This window comes from Clarias gariepinus, chromosome 9 (genome assembly GCF_024256425.1).
Source record: "Clarias gariepinus isolate MV-2021 ecotype Netherlands chromosome 9, CGAR_prim_01v2, whole genome shotgun sequence".
NCBI classification, from domain to species: Eukaryota; Metazoa; Chordata; class Actinopteri; order Siluriformes; family Clariidae; genus Clarias; species Clarias gariepinus.
In genome coordinates, this window is record NC_071108.1 from 14089925 (window position 1) to 14112526 (window position 22602).

General features: G+C 36.0%; 1 protein-coding gene across 2 annotated transcripts in view; it reads right to left on the reverse strand.

Annotated features, from left to right (window-relative positions):
• faf1 (Fas (TNFRSF6) associated factor 1) overlaps nt 1–22602 on the reverse strand; it is a 76000-nt gene that overhangs the window by 40931 nt on the left and 12467 nt on the right. For both annotated transcript variants that reach the window (XM_053503615.1, XM_053503617.1), the window contains 4 exons: nt 18350–18585; nt 14366–14457; nt 13866–13957; nt 1811–1916 (listed from right to left, as the gene is read on the reverse strand). In XM_053503615.1, coding sequence (XP_053359590.1) covers nt 1811–1916; nt 13866–13957; nt 14366–14457; nt 18350–18585 — 526 coding nt within the window. The remainder of the gene's footprint in view (nt 1–1810; nt 1917–13865; nt 13958–14365; nt 14458–18349; nt 18586–22602) is intronic.

Consider the following 22602-nt stretch of genomic DNA (forward strand, 5'->3'; position numbering starts at 1 on the left):
ACATTTCATAACCGAGTAAATTCTATCAACACATCACTTTCTTATGGTCAACAGACCAAAAGGCATCACTACCAAAGTCACTAACAGTAACATTCATGTTCTCTCCTACACACACATATGTCCCTCTAATCTTTATCCTTCTTTCAAGGCGTTTCAAGATGGAAAGCGTAATGACTATTGCGCAAAGCTGGTGCAGTCCATTTGATTCGGCTTTGTCCAGCCAGGCCTGGTCCTCCTTACGCGGCAGGCTGCCCTCCCCAGTTGTTGTAATCCCGGCAGCAACACTTAAGGTTCACAGTGGGTGCTCATCAAAACCATCTGCTGGGGGAAGGGGAGCGCTCGCCGCTCACGATTTAATCTCTTCAATTAGCACCATTACAAACCTGTCAAGTAGTCTGATTACTGTAATGGTGACCAGCACCATCAAGGCGAGCAAAACATGCTAGGAGGTACTGAGAGTTTGTTTTACATCTAATAATGGAACAAACCGACAAAAAATAGTTAAGGGCAAGAGATGTTGGATTTGAACCAACCAACAGTGTCATCAGCGGTGTTTTGATTATTTATTTCACACATCAAATTATTAAGAAGTCATTTAGTATAAGTATTCAATAAAAAAAATGGAGGGATATATGGATTTTGATAGTGCTGCATACTGTTTGAATTTCAACAACTTTACAAAAACTCTACACATCACTAAAGGTATATCTGAAATCTCTATATCCTACAATTTCTAAAAATTATACATAATTACATTTAAACATACAAAAATGTCCCCCATATTTCAATGTTGTTGTTTTTTTTGCCCAATCAACATAAAAACAAACCCCAAACCCAATTGTGAAGAAAACAAATGAACATCACAAATGTGTGTTTCTTTCTGGTTGCAGTGTGTAGGACCAACGTGACTCCCCTTGCACAGGAGGGGGCTAAAGCAGGCCAGCCAATCTGTGGGGAGCTTGTTACACTTGACGTAGAGCGTACTACCTGCTGTGAATAATTAATGGAGGCACTGGCTAAGCGCGGCATGCAGGTTACTGGGGCAGGCTGGGGAGAATGTGAAGGAGCCGAGGGTGGGGTTATGTATTTGGAACGGAGGCAGTCGGGTTTTGTGCTCCTTCCACACCGACTTCAGCGCAGTCTGTTCAATGAAGACTATGAAAGACTGTTGTCCATACAGATCCTATGTAAGAGGGAAGGGAGTTGATTAGCCATTGGGAATGGGGGGTTTTATGGTGTGAATCCACCTCCTCCTCTAAGTAGCAGCTCTGGCAATAGCAGCCACAGTGATGAGTGAAAGGCAAACACAGAACTGGAGTGCTCCAACGTATCGATGAATATTTCATCTGCTCCCAAATCCACTGTTTAATTTCACATCGAGAAATTAAGCATCTCCCTTGCAGCCCTACTCCACAAACACATTCCCCCCCAAATGTCTCCCCTATAGGCCAATTTGTCCCGTGATCAAACAGCTTTGGGCCATTTAGGCAGACCGTGGCTGTGTGGACAGACTGGAGAGGAAAAGCTGACCAGGAGAGAATCTGCTCGGTCTTATCCACATGGCAGGCAGACATACTGTTCAAAACTGCCAAACCAAACTAGAATCATGTCAGGTTTTGTTATGGGGTAAGTTCCTGTTGTTAAAAACAAATGATTTAAGTCTAATTTGTCTGTGTGCAAACATATTACACATAAACAAAAAGCCAGTTAGAGGCATATCTCTTTTATCTCTCTCAACACACAAACACACTTACACACACACACATACACATAGTGAAACAGATCAGGGAGGTGTGTGTTGTTCTCTCACCTCCTGGATGGTTCTGCTGCCAGGGAAATTGAGGCTGTACTCTTTCTGCGCTTCCCGGTGGCTGACGATCAGCAGGTAGTTTTGATTTAATGACTCCTGCTGGACGCTGCACAGCAGAGGAGAACAACCAGAGGAGAAAAAAAAAGAAAGTTAACGTAAGTTAGAGTCAAGCAGAGGGACGAGTTGGGGCTCGCATACTACTTCTCCCTGCCGTGAGCAGAGCTTCCCTCCATTTCCCAGGAGCCTGTGTGCTCAGACACGCCCCAGGTACCCTGCAGCTCTCACAACCTTACCACCACAACCACGGATACCTGCCGCCTGTCAGCTTCAGCTCCGCAGGGGGGTAAAGAGCTACAGGGCAAAGCTATGGCCCCAAACACACCTCCATGATCAGGGCCATCTGGAGCACCTTACCATTATATTGATCAGAGTTAAGGGCTCTGAATAGTTTACAAAGTGCCAGAGTCATAGATTCATGAGGGAAAGCTAGTAGGCTCCAACAGAGGTGGCAGGAGAGCGCTCGGCTAATCACAAACGGTGGAGGTCAAGTAGCATTTGAAGCATATGCACTGCTTGTGCACATGAATATGAATCAACATCTTAGCGACGTGGAGGCCAGCTAATCATGGGTCTAACGCTAGGAGAGTTTGGAATTAATGTGTGGCATACGCATTAATTATGCAACCACTGCCTTAATCTAAGGAGCTTTGGACACGCTTATGTTAACAGAGGCTCACATTTACTGTAATGACAGCATATTTACATTGACTAAAACTGTGGAATCAATATGTAAATGTAATGTTTGTTGTAGCTAGCTGGGAAGATTGGAAATTGGCACATTTGAAGGAGCAAATGCATATGTGATGATGCACAGGCTGTGAAGTGAGAGCCAAGTCAGAGGTTCCTCAAACAGAAGAGAAAAACATAATACCTGAAAGTATTAAATAACTTTTTTTCCCCCAAACAGTATGTGGCATCTAATGATGACGTATAAATAGTTTCTTCGCTGACAACATCAACATCATGATTAAAAACAAAAAAATAAATAAATGATAATAAAAATATATTGTATTTGGAGCTTCAGCAAATACATTATTACAAATAATATAATGTAATTTTAACATTTCAATCATAAACACTGACTAGGTAAAACACCTGATTTAGCAATCCAAAAGAAACTTTTGAAGTTTATGAAGTACAATTCAACATTTATTACAGCTGTTCCCATGTTAAGTAACAGTAGTTCTTACCCACATTTTTTCTGCATACTTGTGGTAGCCAAGTTAACATAATAATATCTGCTTTCAATTTTTTTAGAAGCCAAACTTATAAATATTGAAACAATAAACTGTGGGTAAGGATTAGGAATACCTAATGTGTAACACTGCTTAAACAGTTACAGCCATCATTCTATTTAATTTCCAACATTTCATATGTATGTGAAAAAGTATAAATTCAATAAGCATCTGTAAGGTAAAAATTATAATTGTCTTGTGAACCATAGTTACTGTAAATCAAAATAACGTAAAAAAAAAAAAAAAAAAAAAAGGTAGTGTGTGTTATTCCACTTGGGTCATAATAAAGCAATATACCTTGGTCCATGACCTCAGCAAATATTCAAATATAATAATGATATGTCATTGTTTAAACAAGAAGCTCAAAATACCCATGCCTTCTCACTCTCTCTCGCTCCCTCAATCTGTTTTGTAGGTAATGTGGCACAAATCTAGATTTAAGGTTTCCGACTTTAAAAGTACAGTACAACAGATTCCTTTTAGTCTATCAGAACTATGGTATAATTAAAGGACAATACATCAATCAGCTTTGAAACCAACTGCCTGATACAGTAGAAGTTCACCCTTGCCACCAAAATCCAACCCACAGGTCTCTGAAGGTGCTGTGTTATCTGGCACCAAGTTTTTAGCAGCAGCCGATTTAAGTCCTGTAACGTGTGAGGTGGGACCTCCATGGATTGGATTGTTTGTTCAGTACATCTCACAGATGCTCAATCGGATTGAGGTCTCAGCCATGTGGAGGACAAGTCAACACCTTGAAATCAAATGTACCTCAAATCATTCCTGAACAATTTTTTTAGCATGGCGGCGCGCATTATCATATCTGTGTCATCCAGCAGCCTTTCATTATAGTCAGCATTAAGTTTTTAAAAATTTGTGTTCTCCCATGACTCTGCTGTTTACTGGTTGTGCATCCTTGGACTACTTTTGGCAGGTATCAAGCACTGCATACCAGAAACACCTCATAGATGCCTAGTCATTATAATCTGTCCCTTGTCAAAGTCACTGTGATCATTCACCTGGCTTTTATTTTTATTACTAATTGTTTCCAATACATCAACTTCAAGAACTGATTTTTTACTTTCTATCCAATATATCCCACCCTTTGACAGGTGCCACTGTAATAACATAACCCACATTATTCACATCACCTGTCATTGGTTTTAATGTTATGGTTGATCAATATTGGAGTTGTCTCTTTCGAAATGCTCAAGCAGCAGGTTAATCTGTTCAGGCTTAACCAAGATCAAATCCTCAGAGCACCCATCAGCATCTGGTCCTGAAAAGCCCAGCCACTGCACGACACACTCTTAGCCCTTACTGCCACAAGCTTTTCACAGACCACACTGGAAATAAAATGTCATTGGCTTTAATAAACAGAAGAAAAAAACGTGGTGCAAATGAGGAACAGGCTTAACAGATTTTATTTGCAGATTAAAAATGGAGCCACCATCGCTGCCTAGAGTACCACATAGGAATAAACTTTAGTAAAGCCTATGTCGCTCATTTCCCTTCCTTGACTTAAATGCATGCGAACCACACTCAGACCCTGATAACAGTTAAATAAATGTACAAATAATAATTGCTTCTCATTTATTATCAAAGTTGCCTTACAAAATGTGTTATATTTCTTTTCATATCTAACCATTGTTAAAAAAAAAATGATGTGCCAGACCACCAGATTGCTCAGGCCTCACTATCTGAGCAGAAATCAGAGTTTAAAAATTGAGATAAATACCAAATGTTCAATACTCCATTTGTATTTGAAAAATCTAGAGTTCAAATTAAAATAACCTTAGACACACATATCATCTGGAAGCAACAGAAATAGATGATTTGCTTTAAATTATTCAGCAGGTTCGATTATTTATGCTGGAGATTAATGCTTTGGATAATGGTCCATTTTTTGATATGAGAAAGGGAGGTGCATGTTAGCATGGGAGGGTATGTTCATTATGCTTTGCTGTTCACTGGATTTCTGTAACTACCTTTGACAGAGTCTCTCCTGAAAGTCTCACAGCCGGTGCTTTATTTGCATTCAAACAGAGGAGAGAAATGAGCAGGCTCAGAGATGCGGAGATATGTTTGATTAATCTGTTTGGTGACGGCGAACCAAGATGTGCTTTGCGGTAATTGCCTACAGTGGCTTTTATTTGTTAAGTATTGTCCCATTTTCACAGCCTGCAACCAATTATAACAGCGAGACGCCGCTTGTGATGCTGAACCCAAAACAAGCTGAAAGAGTAACGGCTAATTCGCATGCTTTCACCTTCTATAGATGCAATTGATATAAAACATTTCATTTTGAGCATGCCAGAATTTCATATGAGTAAACATATTGGAATTTTAAGGACCTCAGTCTTCTCTACAAGGTAGTAAAACAGCAAAACATGGTCTGGTAATGAAGGGCAGTCAAAAAAAAAAACAGGTTTAGGATTTAATCAAGCTCCAGCTGTCCATCTGCTACTGTACCTCAGGAAGAGGAGGAAGGATTGATTTGATATTTAAAATTCAGAATTAATTATTATCAGTTTATTTTGAGTGTTTTGGCACTAGACACAAACATAGTACTATTGTAAATAAATTGCTAAAAAAAAAAAAATGTGTAAAGTCTCTTCATCCTGAAAATATAACACCACATTATTTGATGATTTACCATGTGAATTTGATGGTTTGTTGAAAATATGCGCTTGTTTCAAATCAGGCGGCCTTACATTACCAAGTTATTTCCCAATTGGGGTTGTAGTTCAAATATAGCAGATTAGGAAGTAAGCGTAATACTTATAAAATATATCATTCACATTTACTGTATGCTGATAAAACACTTCACTTAATAATTACCTTTTGGGAGCAAGTAGCTTAGTATAAGTAGTCACCCTTTTTACAATAATAACTAGATAAAACATAGTAAAGTAGATTCTCCTCTGGCATATAATTAATTGGTAATTTTTTTAACAACTGAAACGTCAACCTAGATTTTTGTGGCATGTACAGACATTATGATGTAAAACGGTAATATTCAAGCAAGTTGAATACTTTTAAAATAAATATATGAAAACTGGAGCACTTTATACTGTAAATATTACTTTGGCCTAGACCACTAGACCTAAGACCCATACCATCTTCAGCAACACAGTCTTCTGCAGTTTGCTCCCTACAAAGAGTATAAAAGAATGGTGTACACTATTCACAGTCTACAAGACAACCAACAGAAGGTCATGTGTTTAAACCATAAGAGCAAACTGTAATTTTGTGGAAACATAATTTTGAGTAAAACATACTTAATGCTAAAGAAAACTACTAAGCTACTCTAACAACGATCATTTATTTAAAAAAAATTCAAACGTGACTACCAAACGAGACTGCAAATTCTAAATTGCTGCTTCTTGTCCTGTTTATTGCATCAGTTTCTGGCGCACTTATTATTTTTCAGACTTTCAGCTAACAAGATTATGTCTGGCAGATCACATATACACTCCTGTGTAGAAATGGTTGGCGCAGTGCTATTGTTAAGCTGATATCATGACTACGATAAAAATATGATTAATCCTGCACCCACAGAAGCATTAAAGCGCAGCACATCATAACACCCATGACTCATCACAAACGCTCCAAACAGAACCGGTTAGCGCCCACAGCTGCAGGTGCTGGTCCAGGACAGAAGCAGGGGCAAAGCTCTTTCACAGCTCCAGAGGAACATCTCATGATCTCTTTATCCGGGTGTGACAGTTATTTATAATGGCAGCTAACAGCTTGCCTGCTCCCGCGGCTGGAGGTCCTTTCCTTATCGTCCCGCAAGGCAACACGCTTATTGGTAACAACAGGGCCACTTGCACATCCAACTCCCATGTGTGCACACACAAACACCCACAGACACTTGTTCTCTCCATATATCCGAGATCCCACCTTGACTCCACGAAAATAGCCTATAGGAGATAATGAAGTGCAGAGGCTGAATATCTATAAGGTTGTGGTCACTGGAAAGATGTCTAAAGGATATAAGGATTATAGTAGCCAAGAATAAATCTCTCTGAAGGATCAATAGCGCTTTGTCTAACTGAGTTTTGTTTAATGGGGGAAAAGAAACGAGTTGTATACTCTTCACAAGACACATATCTTTCTCAGTGTCCAATTTTTTTTTTTTAAACATTAAAATATTAAACTAATAATGTTTAACAGTACTACCACTCAAACTACTTTATTTTAACAGGCCATGGCTATGGAAAGTGGTTGCATTATTTATAACAATATTAATCATGGTTGCATAATTAATTAATATTAATAAAAATATCCATTATTATTAATAATGGTTGCATAATTAATAATTATTAATACAATTATAAATATTATTAATAATTATAACTAATATTATAAGTAATTTATTTGTTGGCATAGAGGATTATTTTAAATTGTCACAGTGATCTATGGCTTAACAGGAAAACAAATGCAACTTACTTCACAGTTTATGACAATACAAAAAGGCTTATTTGTAAAGTTTTTGTTGGGTTACAACCTATAACGTATTATACCTATAAAACACAACTAATTATTTTCCTCTTTTAAACAAAAACCTTTTGACCAATCATTCATAATTTTTTACTTCCTATATTAAATATAATCATGGTTCATTCACCAACACGTTCGTTTGCAAAATCAATCTATCTTTGCTAAAACAAATTTATATCCAACACTACATATCTATTTGAAATTGGGACATTTATTGACTATTAAACCTAGCAATCGAAAACAAAGAATATGCATACTGTATTTTTGAGATTTACAGTCTTTAGAGTTTACATTTACATTGAGGCACTTGGCAGACATTCTATCTGGAGTGACTTACCAAATAGCTTTGAAGTTCCTGAACTTAGATCCTTACACTGGTTATTAGGTTACTAACTATGAACCATCAGTCAAACACTGTTGACTGTCAAACTTATAACATTTTATGGACAATGGATAATAAACATTTCATGCAACAAGTTTCTGCTACATACAGGTTACTGAAATGGTTATAGTCATGAAAAAACTAAGGTTTTACAATAAACACACACAGTACAAATACACTATATACTGTGTAAATGTGCTGAATGTCTCAAAATTTATAAATCGAATTCGTAATTTTGTTTGCCTTGTTACATTAAGAACACAGGTAAGGTAAAATTAGTGTCATGTTCAGTAAAGCGATACTTTATTGTGGGTAAACATACTCACATCACCATCTTAAGGGGCTGCATGCACATGTATTGATGAATGAAATGAAAACTGCCACGTGATTATGTCCACTGATATGTCTTTATGTTTTGGAATTAAAAGAAAAAAAGGAAAGAAAAAAAAACATTCTGATTGTGCAGTTTATCTTCACAATCATGCCCTTTTTAGACAATGCTAGCAGAGAACAGGCCATAGAAATTTGGCTGCAGCTGGACCTGCTGGAAGTGCAAGGCGCTTATCTTATTGTCATAAATGTTGACTTTACGTCATCTGAATTTTGTACTTTCTTACTTGTATATCTACATGTCTAAATGTTCAAATTTATCAGTCAACCAACAACAATCACTAATATAATAATAGCTGAGCAACACAAAATTCTAATGCTGATAGCTCAAGTTAAAACACCACCACAATCTAATCACGTTTAACACCTGACAAAAGAAAGAATATGTGAACGTGACTCGTTGACATTTTTTTAACAGACCCTGATTATCAAAACATTGTGTTAGGGCGCAGTATTAAATTTTGCTCTCGTGTCTGTTCACACGTCGGAGTACAGTGTCCACACAAGTCGACAGAGATGCCAGTTTACACACAGCCACATGTCGCTACATCGACCGGCGTCTCCCGCTGGGACTAACAGCATCTCTAATCAACACAGATAATTAAACAGACACACGCATACACAAAACACACACACAAACCTGATGTCCTTCTCACACAACTGGCTCATGCTTCTTTAAGTGGTTGGAGGGTTAATGACGGTACACTCTCAAATTTTACGTTTGCAAATATTGTGTTTAGGGACTGCGAACCCTTTTCCAACAAATTACAACTGTGATAAATAACATTATGACTTCCAAATCCATAATAAAAAAAGCAACCTTTGAAAAAGACTTATCGCGCAGAAGAACACGTATGATTTACCAGAAACAGATACTGACCATAGTATAGTTTAAAAACTACAGGTCTGCTTTACCTAATAGACATGCATGATAGTTATTTGTTTATATAAGAGCCTAATGGTTGCATTTGTCAGATTTTTTATTAAATATGTAACATGTTACATTATATAATTATTAATATTAAATATACAAGTATAGTATATAACAGGGCTTCTCAATGTCCCCAGTCCACTTCAAATTAGCAATGCAATGACACAATGTAATAGAGTGCAAGCTTCCTACCTTGAAATAAAAACATGACATGCTGTACTCAAAAATAAATTGTTAGTTTTGTAGTCTATTTGGATATTAAGGCTAAACGTAAAAGTTTCCCTGTTGTTATTTTAATGTAATAGTTTCCCAGTTGTCATGGCAATGCTAACTGAAAAGCAAGGCTTAGTAGGTGTACATTACTTTCCCTATGCGGTAAGGGTGTCATGATCCAAATATGCAAAGGCGGCAGCTGATAGAAGTCAGACTGTGAAAATTCTCATTCTAGGTTGCCGTGCATTTTTAACTGCCTTCAAAACTATCTTGAAAATTTTCACTTTACATGTAATGAATCGAGAACATATAAAAGTCTCACTTTTTAAATTAAATGACAAAAGTAAATTGCCTTAATTTTTCAAGACATATACGAATCGCATATATGCAAATAAATAAGTTTATATGTTATATATTATGTTGCGTTACAGTTGCTTTGATTTAAGCACCTGACTGCGGTCCCATTTTTTTTCCACTAGGTTGGAATGTATTTTGTATATACCACAGTGCTTTTCAATTCTTGATTTTAATTGAGCATAATATTTGTATTTTGATTGAACAGAAGGTGTTGATTAATTTCCTACAACGGCAGCTTTGTAGGAAAAACTGATAGTGTAGAGCTTTCTTTATTGAACAGTTATAAAGGGGGGTTTCAGTGTCAGCGCAACTAAGATAAAACTTTTTAAGTTTTCACTAAGGGAAAGATTATGTCATGCTCACAAGCTACCTCATTTTCCTATGTACATATAAATAAAGGCTCCAAAACTTTAAATCTTGCTAACAGTTAAAAGGTATAACATGTTCAATTAAATAAAATACATTTTATCACTAGCAAATAGCTCTGGCACAAGAGGAATAAAACTCTTTAGGACATGGCAAAATAATCTACCCATTTATGTTTTATTGTTAATCCCACAGCAATTTGCTAATTATTCAAAATTTTAATTTAATTATATTTTGTTTATATAACTTAAAACCTAAGCACAGCCACAGGAGGATCACCACTATGTCAAGTTCATACTAAAAGAACCCAAACCACACCCTGTCTGCATAAATGAGTATATTTTCAGAATATGTGTATTGCAAATAATTTTTGGGCTTGATCTTAGAAAGTATTGTAATGTATTGAGATACTGGATTTTTCATTTTTATGGCCTATAATTTGTATTTTCAAAATTACAATAAAAACAGCAGTGAAAGATTTCACTTTACAATTAATAAATCCAAAATACATGAAAGTTTCACTTTTTAAATGAAATTTTAAAAAGTAAGTGATCTTTATGATATTCTAATATTTTGAGACACAGATGTATGTATCTGTTTTGTAGTGTTTGACTGAATATAACCAAATTTAGCTCTATGCTCTTCCTACCTCTACTATCAGTCTCATCCTCAAGACCAGTTACCTAGTTCCATTAACAGCTATACATAACGCCATAACACTGCCCTCACTATGTTTGACAGATAAAGCGGTATAAATTGGCTCATGAGCCCTTCATTTCCTTCTCCATACAATGTTATATTTGTTTCCTCTGTCCAAATAATCTTGTTCAAGAACTAGGCAGGCTTACTTGTACTTAGTTTTCTATCAAGGTCTAATTTGTACTTCCTGTTTTCTTTTTTTATGTTAAATGTTGACTAATGTTGAGGGGAACCCTTTGTATTTACAACGGTGCTTCTAGATTGTAGACTATGATAATGATATACCGACTTCGTACAGAATGTTCTTGACTTAGCTAGACAGTGTGAAAGACGGTTATGATCAATTTTGTTCTGTGGTCTTTGGGACCTTTTGATTTTGCCAAAATTACCAATTAATTTTTTTTACTTTTTTTTTTAGGAAAAGGTCAAATTGTTTACTAAATGATTTTAGTTCCACCATGAGGAAACATGTCGCACCCATGAACCTGCTTATCAGTCAATTTTCCAATTAAATTTAAGCCAGTGAAAATGTTGAGCCTATATACATAGTGTATTGTTTGCATTAATGAGTCTGTGTGTCCTTGATTTGATACGAGACGGCTTAATCACAAAATTCAAGGAATATCGACATAGCTGACAATTGGGACAGAGGAATTGCTTTTTGGCTCTTCTCCCAGACAGTTTGGATACAAACAAACATGATTCAGAATGTGACCTATTGCAGAAAGCATCACAAAAGTGTTCAGTGATGCAACACTGACTGTCTCTCTTGCAAGGACAGGGATTGTGCAGTACGTGTTGTTACAGCACACATTTATGATTATTGCAAAACAAAACAAAAAAAATCCTATTTTCTTTTCTTCTCTCATACAAAACCAAAATGACTTGCGCTCATTTGTGCTACACTTCATGAAATACAAAAGCCAGGCTTAGAGGATAAGTAGATACTTTATTGCGTATAAGTGGCCTTTAAAGTGCGTTAAAATGAACATACACTGCCATCTAGTGTTGAATAATGTGTAACGGCCCTTAACTATTAGAGCACCCCAGTAACTTAATGCTAACCAATTACCTGCAGCAGGACTTTGTACAGCAATTGATTTTTTGTGAAGACTGAACTACATATAATTCCCTACTTTCAAAGGACAGGATAAAAAGCTAACAGGTTATCCTTTAATACTTAAAAATTAATGGGTTTCATGGCATATATCGTTATGGATTGCTTATACAGCTATGGTTCCTGATGACACTCCTGAACAGCAGCCAATAAAAACCTTTGGTGGGCTCGCTAACTGATGACCACTAAACTAAAAAATAAAATTGATTAATCACTTGACATTGTAGTGTTAATGTCAAATTGTAAAAAGGGGACTGTCTCTCCCAAAAGCACAGGATGATCAAAAGGATCCTTGGCAACCATTGTCTAAGCTGAGTGAACTGATGCAAAATATCCCATTTCATTCTCATGCTCTACAGATTTGTCATTAAATTTTAAAGGACTTCTGTTTAACCAGAATTTAAATCAATAGATCATTTTCATCATCTGTAAATAAGGAGAATGCAGTTAGTATGAAGATGTCCTCTTGGGTGTGTTTTTTTTTTAAATAGATGATATTTAAAAGCTTTTGATCAGTAACGCGTTCTAAACAAATACAGATTATTTACTTAAATTGTTGAGTTGCTGCGAGAGAGTTCATTAGCTGCAAAAAGACATTGCAGCATTTTTGAATACTGTGTATACTTACACAAAGTCTAAATAAATCTATGGTACAAAAGATAAATCCAAACAATATAGAACAAGACATTTTAAATTTATAAAATACCTCATAATGGCATTAGATACTTAAAAGAACAACAACAAAAGTCAGTTGTTATTTTAAGACACGAATGTCAGCCTTCTGGAAAAGTTCTTGCAAGGATATTGTCCATTGCATTTGAAAAACCCATTAAGCACCATGATGAAACTGGCTCTCATGGAGACCATCCCAGAAAAACAAGACATAAACTCACCTCTACTGCAGAGGAGAGGTTCATTTAGAGTTACCAGCCTCAAAAAGAATCAATTAACAGACTTTTATAAAGACTTTACAGAGCATAAGTAGCAGACACATCTCAATATCAACTGTTCAACGAAGATTATTGCACATTTTGGATGCCTGCAACATTGTTTTAAAATTTAGAAAGATTATTTTTTTTTTAAATCAAGAAAGACCATGGAATTAGAAGGTATGACCAAACTTTTAACTGGTAGTGTATAAAAGCTGACTGTGGATGTTGGTGAAAATTCTGTTACACCATGTAAACTTATTTAAAGGTTAGTTTTAGTGCCTATCTATAGGCACTATACAATTAAAATGTAATAAAAAAAAATGTAAAAACACATTACGACATAGAACTTGATTCACTGTTCACAGAAAGTCTATAGTGTGTGGCATCTCTAACTGTGACATACTGCACATTATCCTCCTGTTGTAATGAGGAAAATACACCTTTTAAAGAAATGATAGTTAGAGATATATATAGACAAAGACTTTTTCAACAGACCTTAGATTCTTTGTGGCTCAACAATCACAAATTTCCATAAAAATATTTGAAGTACAACATTCGCTTTTCCTTAATATTAACTACTCCATTTTGCTGTATTTACATCATACTGATTTCAATCTGTGAATTTATGTAATTAACTGATGTCATGTAAGAGAAACACTTCATGTTGGTGAAACTAGGGCTACGGATAACCAAATTGAGTCCAATAAGTGTAAAAGCATATGATTTAAGCAGTACATTATTTTCTCGCATAAATAATATTTCTTGAAAAGGTTTATTGTCGAGTAGACCATTTGTTTATTTAAGCACAATGTTTTATATTAAAGTGATAACTATGATAAATTCCCAGGCCCACCTGTACATACATACCTGCTCTGACTGCTGCTGGCAGAGGGAGCGATGTCTGGGGTCAACACATACAGGCTGTTGTTCTTGGGAAGGTGTAAACTCTTCAGTATTGTCTATAAGGGCAAAAAGTAAACCTAAACTTAACAGAAACATGCAGCAGAGCAATCACAGAAATAGAAACGGTTATGAAAATTTTATAAAAGTGAGGTGGTCAAGCATCTATGGCATACTACTAAATAATGCTGTAAATCCTAATTCTACACAATATTTGTGTGTACAATCTACACAAACGCACAAGACAGTCAAAAAGATTTTATCTAACTGAGAAAAAAAAAATTATGCTTTTATAACTTAATGCTTTAACTGCAAGCTATGTTCAATAAGCTGTTAATTCTGGATTTACAGTGAAATCCCAAAAGTCTTCAACACAGCAGAGTCAATGGCCTTAATCTTTGTCTGAAAAAAGGTTAGTTAGGTTTATAACAGGTTATAACTACAGCTTAAGACCAAAAGAAACTCACACTGTCAGACACATCTGCACTCTTCCAGCCTTTTAACTGCATTTTAGACACAGGAATCTGAAGCTCTGTCTCCAAAAACGTTTTGATATCACCTGTAAAAAAAAGGAAATACATGTTGAGTAACTCAAATTCAATATCAATTACGTAGCGCTACCAGAAGGGGGCAGAATCATCCTTTACAGACGATATAGAGTGGACTAAATTACTAGTTACTGTATTACAGAAACAGTAATATAACAGTTATTATATAGTTACTATTTTGAGCTTATACACAAGTTTATTTATAACACACCTTTATTCATAACCAATACAATGTAGTCATCTGTGAGAAGAACTGACCTTATAATTAAACACCGTGTTGATTTTCTGTGGTTTCAACTTCAACTGTCACTGACAAGTTTACTGCATTATTTCTTTGATTACCCATTGTGTCAAAAAGAATTAACGTTCCATTCAAGGCGATGACAGTTGCGATGAAAAACACACAACCTGCCATCACAAAGGCTAAAAAAAACTTCAATCTGATTTATACTCATCACAATGAAGTAATCTCAGAGAATTAGAAGTAAAGAAAGTAACTCTTGCAACTAAGCTGACAGCTGGACAAGGAAATCATAGCAACCTAGCCAGACTTATTAACAACAAACTTCAGAAATAAATACAAATAATCACAAAGAACTTTATACTTATAGCTTATTTACAATATATATTCCAGTTGGCACTGATATGCAAGTTTAAAAGGTTAAGTCTTTTTGATTTAGAGACTGGCAAGCTGCACGTTTGAGAGGTCTATTAATCTGTGCAAAACACACCCGCCCCCACACTCTCATTCATTCTCAGTGAAGCTGTGGATCCGGTAGGGAAGTTAAAAGCCTTATGTCAAATAAGCATTAATCTTTCATTATGTCTTTTTAATAGAGCGTGTACACCGATACTTAAACGGCAAGAGACATACAGGCTTCAATAACTGTATATTGGCAATATGGCAGAAGTATTAATGAAAATTTTAACACAGGTTGTGCTGTTTCCTCAAAACAGGCTTGAGTTAAATGAATGAACAGCGCAATACTGCAGGAAAATATCCGATTTTTTCATTCATAAAATATTACATTTTACCAAGAGCGACAAATATTCTAGGCTCTTTGTAAAACTGAAGGCACTGCAAGTGAATTGAATTTTAGAGGATGTCTGGCTGCCTGTGTGGTTTTCAAACAATCACCTGACAGGCCACTATTTTTTGCGTACCATGTACATCACTTATCACAATAAGTTGCAAAATACAATATTAAGCCGTCATATGTCCAATCCACTGAGGTTCTCAATAATAATGTTGTGATCTGTAAATTACTCCTTAAGGCAAGTTTAGTGCAGCCTTTGCCCTAGGTTCCTATCCACCTAAATAAAGAAATGCAGCCCCCCCCCTCCCCCCATCACGTCAAACTATCATGCTGGTAACTTCACAGATCAATAACTGTCCAAGTCTCTTGAAAACTTGCAGGGCAATTAGGAGATTGAAGTATAGAGTTTGCTTTGACTATTTGTTTCATGTTAAACATTTCATGAAACAAAAATAGAACATGAGCTCTTACTCTTTTCATTTTAGAAAACAGAACAAAACAACAAAGCAAAACTAAAAAAAAAAAAAAAGTGGACTTTTCATTTAGCAAAAAGTAGTTTTATCTTAACGTTTCTTTAACAACGTTGAAGGCAACGTTTCTTTAACGGATTGAAAAACTTCTGTGCCAGTCAAAGGTAGAAAACTTTCTCGCTATCCAACGTGCACTCACCTTCCAGAAATGCAGGTGTTTGTGGATGTTTGTGTGTACAGTTTCCAGAGACACATGCATCTCTTTCGCAAATTGGCGACAATTTGTTCAATTTGTTCATTTGTATCCGCTGATTTTCAAAGGTTTAGTGTTTCCACTCACTGAATGTTCTCAGGATTGACTGAAGTGGGTTGTCATTCACAGATGTGTGGCGATCTTTAAAACATTTGCCCCATTCATGTCTAATAGCCTAATTACCCCACTGTGCCTAAAGTCTTCTCTAAATGTCAATCAGCTTTATGCCACTGTTCTGCTCATGATACAACAATTCCCAGTTTGACTTGAACACACTTCGTAGAATCAGTCAATGCATTTGTCTGAAACCAACTGAAACCACAGCGCTCTGACTCAAGTCAGTAGCAAAATAATTACACCCTGCTGAAGCTGCTCTGATTCAGAGAAACACTAACACAAACAAAATGCATCACCAAGAATGTTCACAATACGCGTCACTATGCCCTTCTCACCAAATAACCCACATTAGCCGAATGCCACTGTATCTGTGTTACTGGTCTGAGAGAACTTCATACTGTGTGTGTTAAATCCAAGTGAAAACTTTTTTAAAAAATGTAATTAAATTAGTAGGAATTAATAGTAAGGACTGGATTCTAACATACTTACCTTATAACCATAGCACTGTAAGATTATGACTTTTTTTGTTTGTTTGATTTTTAATGTTGATTTGTTTATTAGGTTAAACAGCAGCTAATAGCTAAATATTTGGCATTTTGTGTCTAGTGTCAAAATATATACAGTATATGTATGTATATATAGTATATTATACATGTACACTTAATAAACACAATATAATAATTTAAAATAATACTTGATACTTACATGTACATATTTACTTTATACAACTTCCATAAAGCTTTAGCAACCCAAAGTTGATATAACAGCACATTCCAGAATGTCAGCACATCGGTTTCAATCAGTTTAGTTACAGTTTAGAACATTCAAGTAGGGCGTTAGTTCCAATAGACACCCATTCCCATGCCAGCCTCTCTTTCCATTTCATAACCAGAAAGCCGATGAGCATACAAACTATTCAATTACTGATAATTAATAACAAAATTGACATTAGTCCGTTACTAATATAAATGTTTGCCGAAGATGGAACCGTATTTTAGGATCATTAGGACTCTTAAGCTGAGACTACTCAGAAAAACCACAGAGTATTTGTTATTTCTGAGAACTTAAATTCATTGTAAGCACAGGAAGCTCTTCATAGGAGCATGAAAGTATTACAAGGTGCGTGGGCAACAAAAACAAAGTGCAGGCTGTGATATTGCGATGATAAATGCTTATAATGTTTTATTTTATTTTTTTGCAAAATCCAAAAGTTAGAAAAATGGGTCCTACCAAAAATGTGCATATTTATTATATTAGGGTGGAAAACACAGAGTCTTTTTTTTTTTTTTTTCTTAAAATCATCCTCCAAATCACATTTTAGACTGTCATTAATTAAGCCTCACATTACAGCTAGAGTTGAGTTTTTGTTTGTGATTTTATATTTTCAGTACTGAGATGATTTGGGATGAGTTGGATCAGAGAGTGAAGGAAAGCAGCCAACAAGTGCTCAACACTTCTTGGAAAACCTCTTTAAAATCATGTTGTAAAACCATTCCAGGTGACTACCTCAGAAGGCTGACTGAGAGAATACCAAGGGTGTGAAAATCTGTCATCAAAGCACCTTCTTCAGAAGGAGGCTACTTTGGAGAATTGAAAATGCAAAATATATTTTGGATTATCATGCTTTTGTTGCCTACATATTTTTACGTTCTAACATAAATGAATTCCTTCAGCACAGTATAAACCTGTGCAATTATCTAATCGCAAATTAGTATATACATATGCATGAATTTACACCGATCAGCCATAACATTAAAAACTCCCATGAATGGGGTTCCCCTTGGGACCCTGGGGGATCTCACGCTCTTTGAGGCATGTCTCTACAGCATCCATTAAGTCAATAATTAAAGTATTTGTTTATTATTATTATTATTTATATTTTTTAAACATTTAGTAGTCATCACGATATGTGTCAAAGTAATTGCAATTTTATTTTTATTTTTCAAATAATAGAGCCATATCAAATACATATATCCCTATTTAGGTGCATCAGTTTGTGTGCAAGGGTGCACATTCCTATACTCACCCACTGTGCTACTATCCTCTAGTACCACATCTACTGAGCGTGTGCGGTACTCAACGCGGAAATTGAGCATGCGTGGCTGCCGCTCTATAATTTGCCGGGAGGGCAGGACAGGGCAGAAGGCAGAGGAGGAGGATGACGGTGGTGAGGATGGTGACGACGTGGCTGAAGGTTCCGTTGCTGCTGACTGGCTGTTGGCTCCTAACGGACTCGTCTGTGAGCCCTCACTGCTAAAATTGCTGCAGAGGACACAATTTATAACAATAACTTTAATATTGAAGACGTTCATTAATAGAGACATGAATAGAGACTTTAAGTCACCCATTTTCCCCTATACCTACTGCTCAATTTATGAGGAATACCTGTGCACCTGATCATTCATGTAACTGTCCTAGCAATCAGCTAAGCAGCACAATAAACAGACTAGAAAAAAAATGACACATTTGCTTTTCCTATAAATACTTCCCAAAATCTGTTAAAAAAAGAAATAAAAAAATTTATATGTAAATATATTATATATATATATATATATATATATATATATATATATATATATATATATAGATAGATAGATAGATAGATAGATAGATAGATAGATAGATAGATAGATAGATAGATATATTCTTCAGCAAGTTCCCCTCATTTTGGTTTGGCAAAAATGTCACTAACGGATTATCAGAAACGAGTGAAGAGGTATTTGAACAGTACAAGAAAGCAGAAAAACTTGCTGCCTCTGTCCCCGTGTTCACAATGGCAGCAGCGCAACTATCCAAACAGTATCCAAAGTCAATGTAAACAACCTTTACTGCAGGGATAATATGTGCTGAGCTCAACAAAAGTTCAATTGTTTAGCATAGAGGAAATCTCTTTCTCTGAGTTTTTTTTTTTTTTTAACTCCGTTCTATTCATACTGTTTGTGTCTGGAGACACAAAACAGCTTTTTCTGCCTCTCTCTTGCTCTCACTCGATGGCTGATGGTAGAATTCCCCCAAGCCCCCATCCCCCTGTAGCAGTAAATAATGTCTTTTCTGTGGCAGCGGTTAGGACAAAAGCTCTTCTCTTCTCTTCTAGGGTCAGCACATATCGCACGGAGAAAAGGAGCAGGGTGCCAGAAGCTGTGCACAAAGAATGGGTTTATTCCACCTTATTATAATACCAAAGGTTAAAGACGTTATGGTCCTTGGGCACCCAGGGCACATAAATATAAACCCACAACAACAGTACTTTCCACCAATTTCATAACGGTCATTACATTCTGTGTAACACACTCTTACCAACACAATCATAAATTAGGTAAGATCTGATTGGAGTCTAAAGGTAATGTAACTTTAATATCAATATCTTCCACTGTATCATTTTCTTTAATGGCTGATAAACGAGTTTAATAGCTGCCCCGAGTTTATCAGCTATTAAACAGCCTGAGAAAGAGGAAGCCCAGCGGCTCTGTCCCATTTCCCTGCACACTTGCCCAAGTGTACATCAGCATTACACACCATGGCCAGCAAGAAAAGCATGAAGTGTGCAAGTGCTTGTGAACTTTTTATACAATTGAAATACATTCTACATGTCTGATTATATTTCAAAATCAGATCAGTGCTGGATTTATTATCCTGTAAGAATGAAAATATTTAAATGAAATGCTTAGCTGATGCATGGTTTAATTTAATGCCATTTAAATTGTCTCTAACACTTATTTTGTAGAGGGTCGCAGCAATTCTGGAGTCTATCCCAGGAGACTTTGGGCACGAGGCAGGAACAATCCATTTCAGGGCACACAAGCACAGATACTTATTCACACACTATGGGCAAATTGGGAACGCCAATTAGTTTACTCTGCCTGTATTAGGACTACTAGGAAAGCCACCAAGCACAAAGAGCAAATGCGAACTCCATGCACACAGTCCCAAAGTGAGAATCAAACCTGCAAATCCAGGATGCCACAGTGCTAACCTCTATGCAACGTGCTGCCTTTACAGCATTCTTTTTTTTATAATTGCATCTTTTCCTGCATTAACACAAATGAAAAGAAAGCTTTGTAATTGCAAGTTTTTTTTCACAATTGTTATTATATATCTCAGAAAGTCATGAGGGTGTGGATGCGTCTGTCCTCTGCAATGGCTCATGTCATATTTGTGCGACTTAATTTGCGTGATTAATTTCTGCTGGTGTCTTGGCTTTCCATGCCATTTTGCACTTCCCTTTATTCATGTGTTATTCGTGTGTGTGTTGTTACCAACATTTCATATCAATAGCACCTCTAGAAATATATTTGGTGAGAAACATGGTGACGTGTTCAATATTTATTTTATTCAATGTGAGCGTGCGCGTGTGTGTATACTGATATATATACACACATATACACACACATACATACACACACACACACACACACACACACACACACGTATATGTTTGGGATTTTGCTCTAGAACGATCAGCAGTTATTCAGCTGTATTGTTTGAGGTCCAGTAGAAGAAAGAAGGCACCTCGGTGTAGTTGCAATTGCCAGTGTTGTCAGACTACGATGGAGAGGCAAAAAGTCTTAAACTCCGATCTCCCCATCCTCATTCAAGTCGCGTCACCGCATATCAGATATGCGTCTAATCAAGGACCACATAAGAAAGTGACTGAGATGAAGGAAATCCGATGTGTGCATTCAGAGAGGCCTAAAAAATTAGATCTGTGTGAAAATTGAGTTACTTCAGACTGGTAATGAGAACTTAGTTTGAACATGGAAGATCGGAAAAACATCATCTAGTCTGATGAATCTTAACACCTTCCACAACATAAGGATTTGGCAGCAACACAATTAACCGATGACAGACAGACTGGGCTTCTTATCCATATCCAGCATTATTTGAATGCTCTGTAATGTTGCCTCAATTTTTTTTATGGCCACAATCAGGCAACTTCCAGCATTATAATCCACCATGTCCCAAAGTCATCCAAAACTGGGTTCACAAATCTGCAACAATTCTGTGATGCAATCGCATAAACATGGATCACAAGCTCAAAGGAAATTTCGAAATACCTTGCAGAATCCCACCTTCAAAGAAGTGAGTTTATAAAAAAAAGAAAAAAAAAAAGAAAAGAGGCTGATGAGTATAATTTATACTTGATGGAAATACCAACACCACTATATCGCCTAACTCTACATGAAAAACGCAGTGCTTTGGCTCATAAAACACATACACTCTCACTGTAAAGATGTTCAAGCTGTAATCTGGATAATGATCATACAGTATGCCTCCTGTTAGTGCACAGAAAAGAAAGGACCCAAGTGTTATTATGGACCCTAATATTTTTCTAATAATTGTAAAAATATACTAATCTAAATATAATTGCTTTATTTGAACACCTCATTTGAAACAGCCTGATTTAACTTTTTTTTGGAAGGGTGTAAACCTTTGATAATCCAATCATTAGCAAAATATTAACCATGCAAACACTTGATCCAACCATTGGGAATAAATATATGCTTGCTGTGCATGTTTTGGAGGGATGGGGCAACCTAACATCATTAGGTAAAGTGAAGAGTTTCCAGGATGGACAATTTGCTTCTATTTCTGATCAGTATGTCAGTGAGAACAACTACCAGCAATTACTTCAGACTTTCACCCACTCTTTCTCTAACAGAGTTAGGGGCACTGCAAGGGGTTTGCATTTTACTAATAGTAAAACATCTAATCAATCATAGAAGAGAATCAAATATAGCGGATCTACCATAATACAGAAGGCGGCATTTGTCAGTGAAGATGAGAAGAGCAACCTAACTAACCTAAATAACTAACCTTTTCCTTTAGTTATGTTTTTGTCAAATTAAGCGCTTCACATTGGGCAGAACCACTTTGAACATGTCAATAAAGTTATATTATGACTTGATGCTTTAACTATTTAAACACGAATCTTATTTGACCAATGTCCATAGAAATTGTTAAGTTGGACTCTCTAATCAGAACGATTTTGATCAGATTGAAAAATGTAATTGCCCAATAGAGGAAGTTAATCCAATAACAGTAAGGTCAAACAAACTGTGGCCAGTATAAGGCTGCTGGCGTACAAGTAATAATTACACACATTCCTTTAAATTAGCAAAAATGGACAACCCTTGTACACTGAAATTAAGTTACTGATTATATATCCTCTATATATATAAATAAATATACTGATCAGTATATGAAAAAAAAAAAAAAATATATATATATATATATATATATATATATATATATATATATATATATATATACATACACACA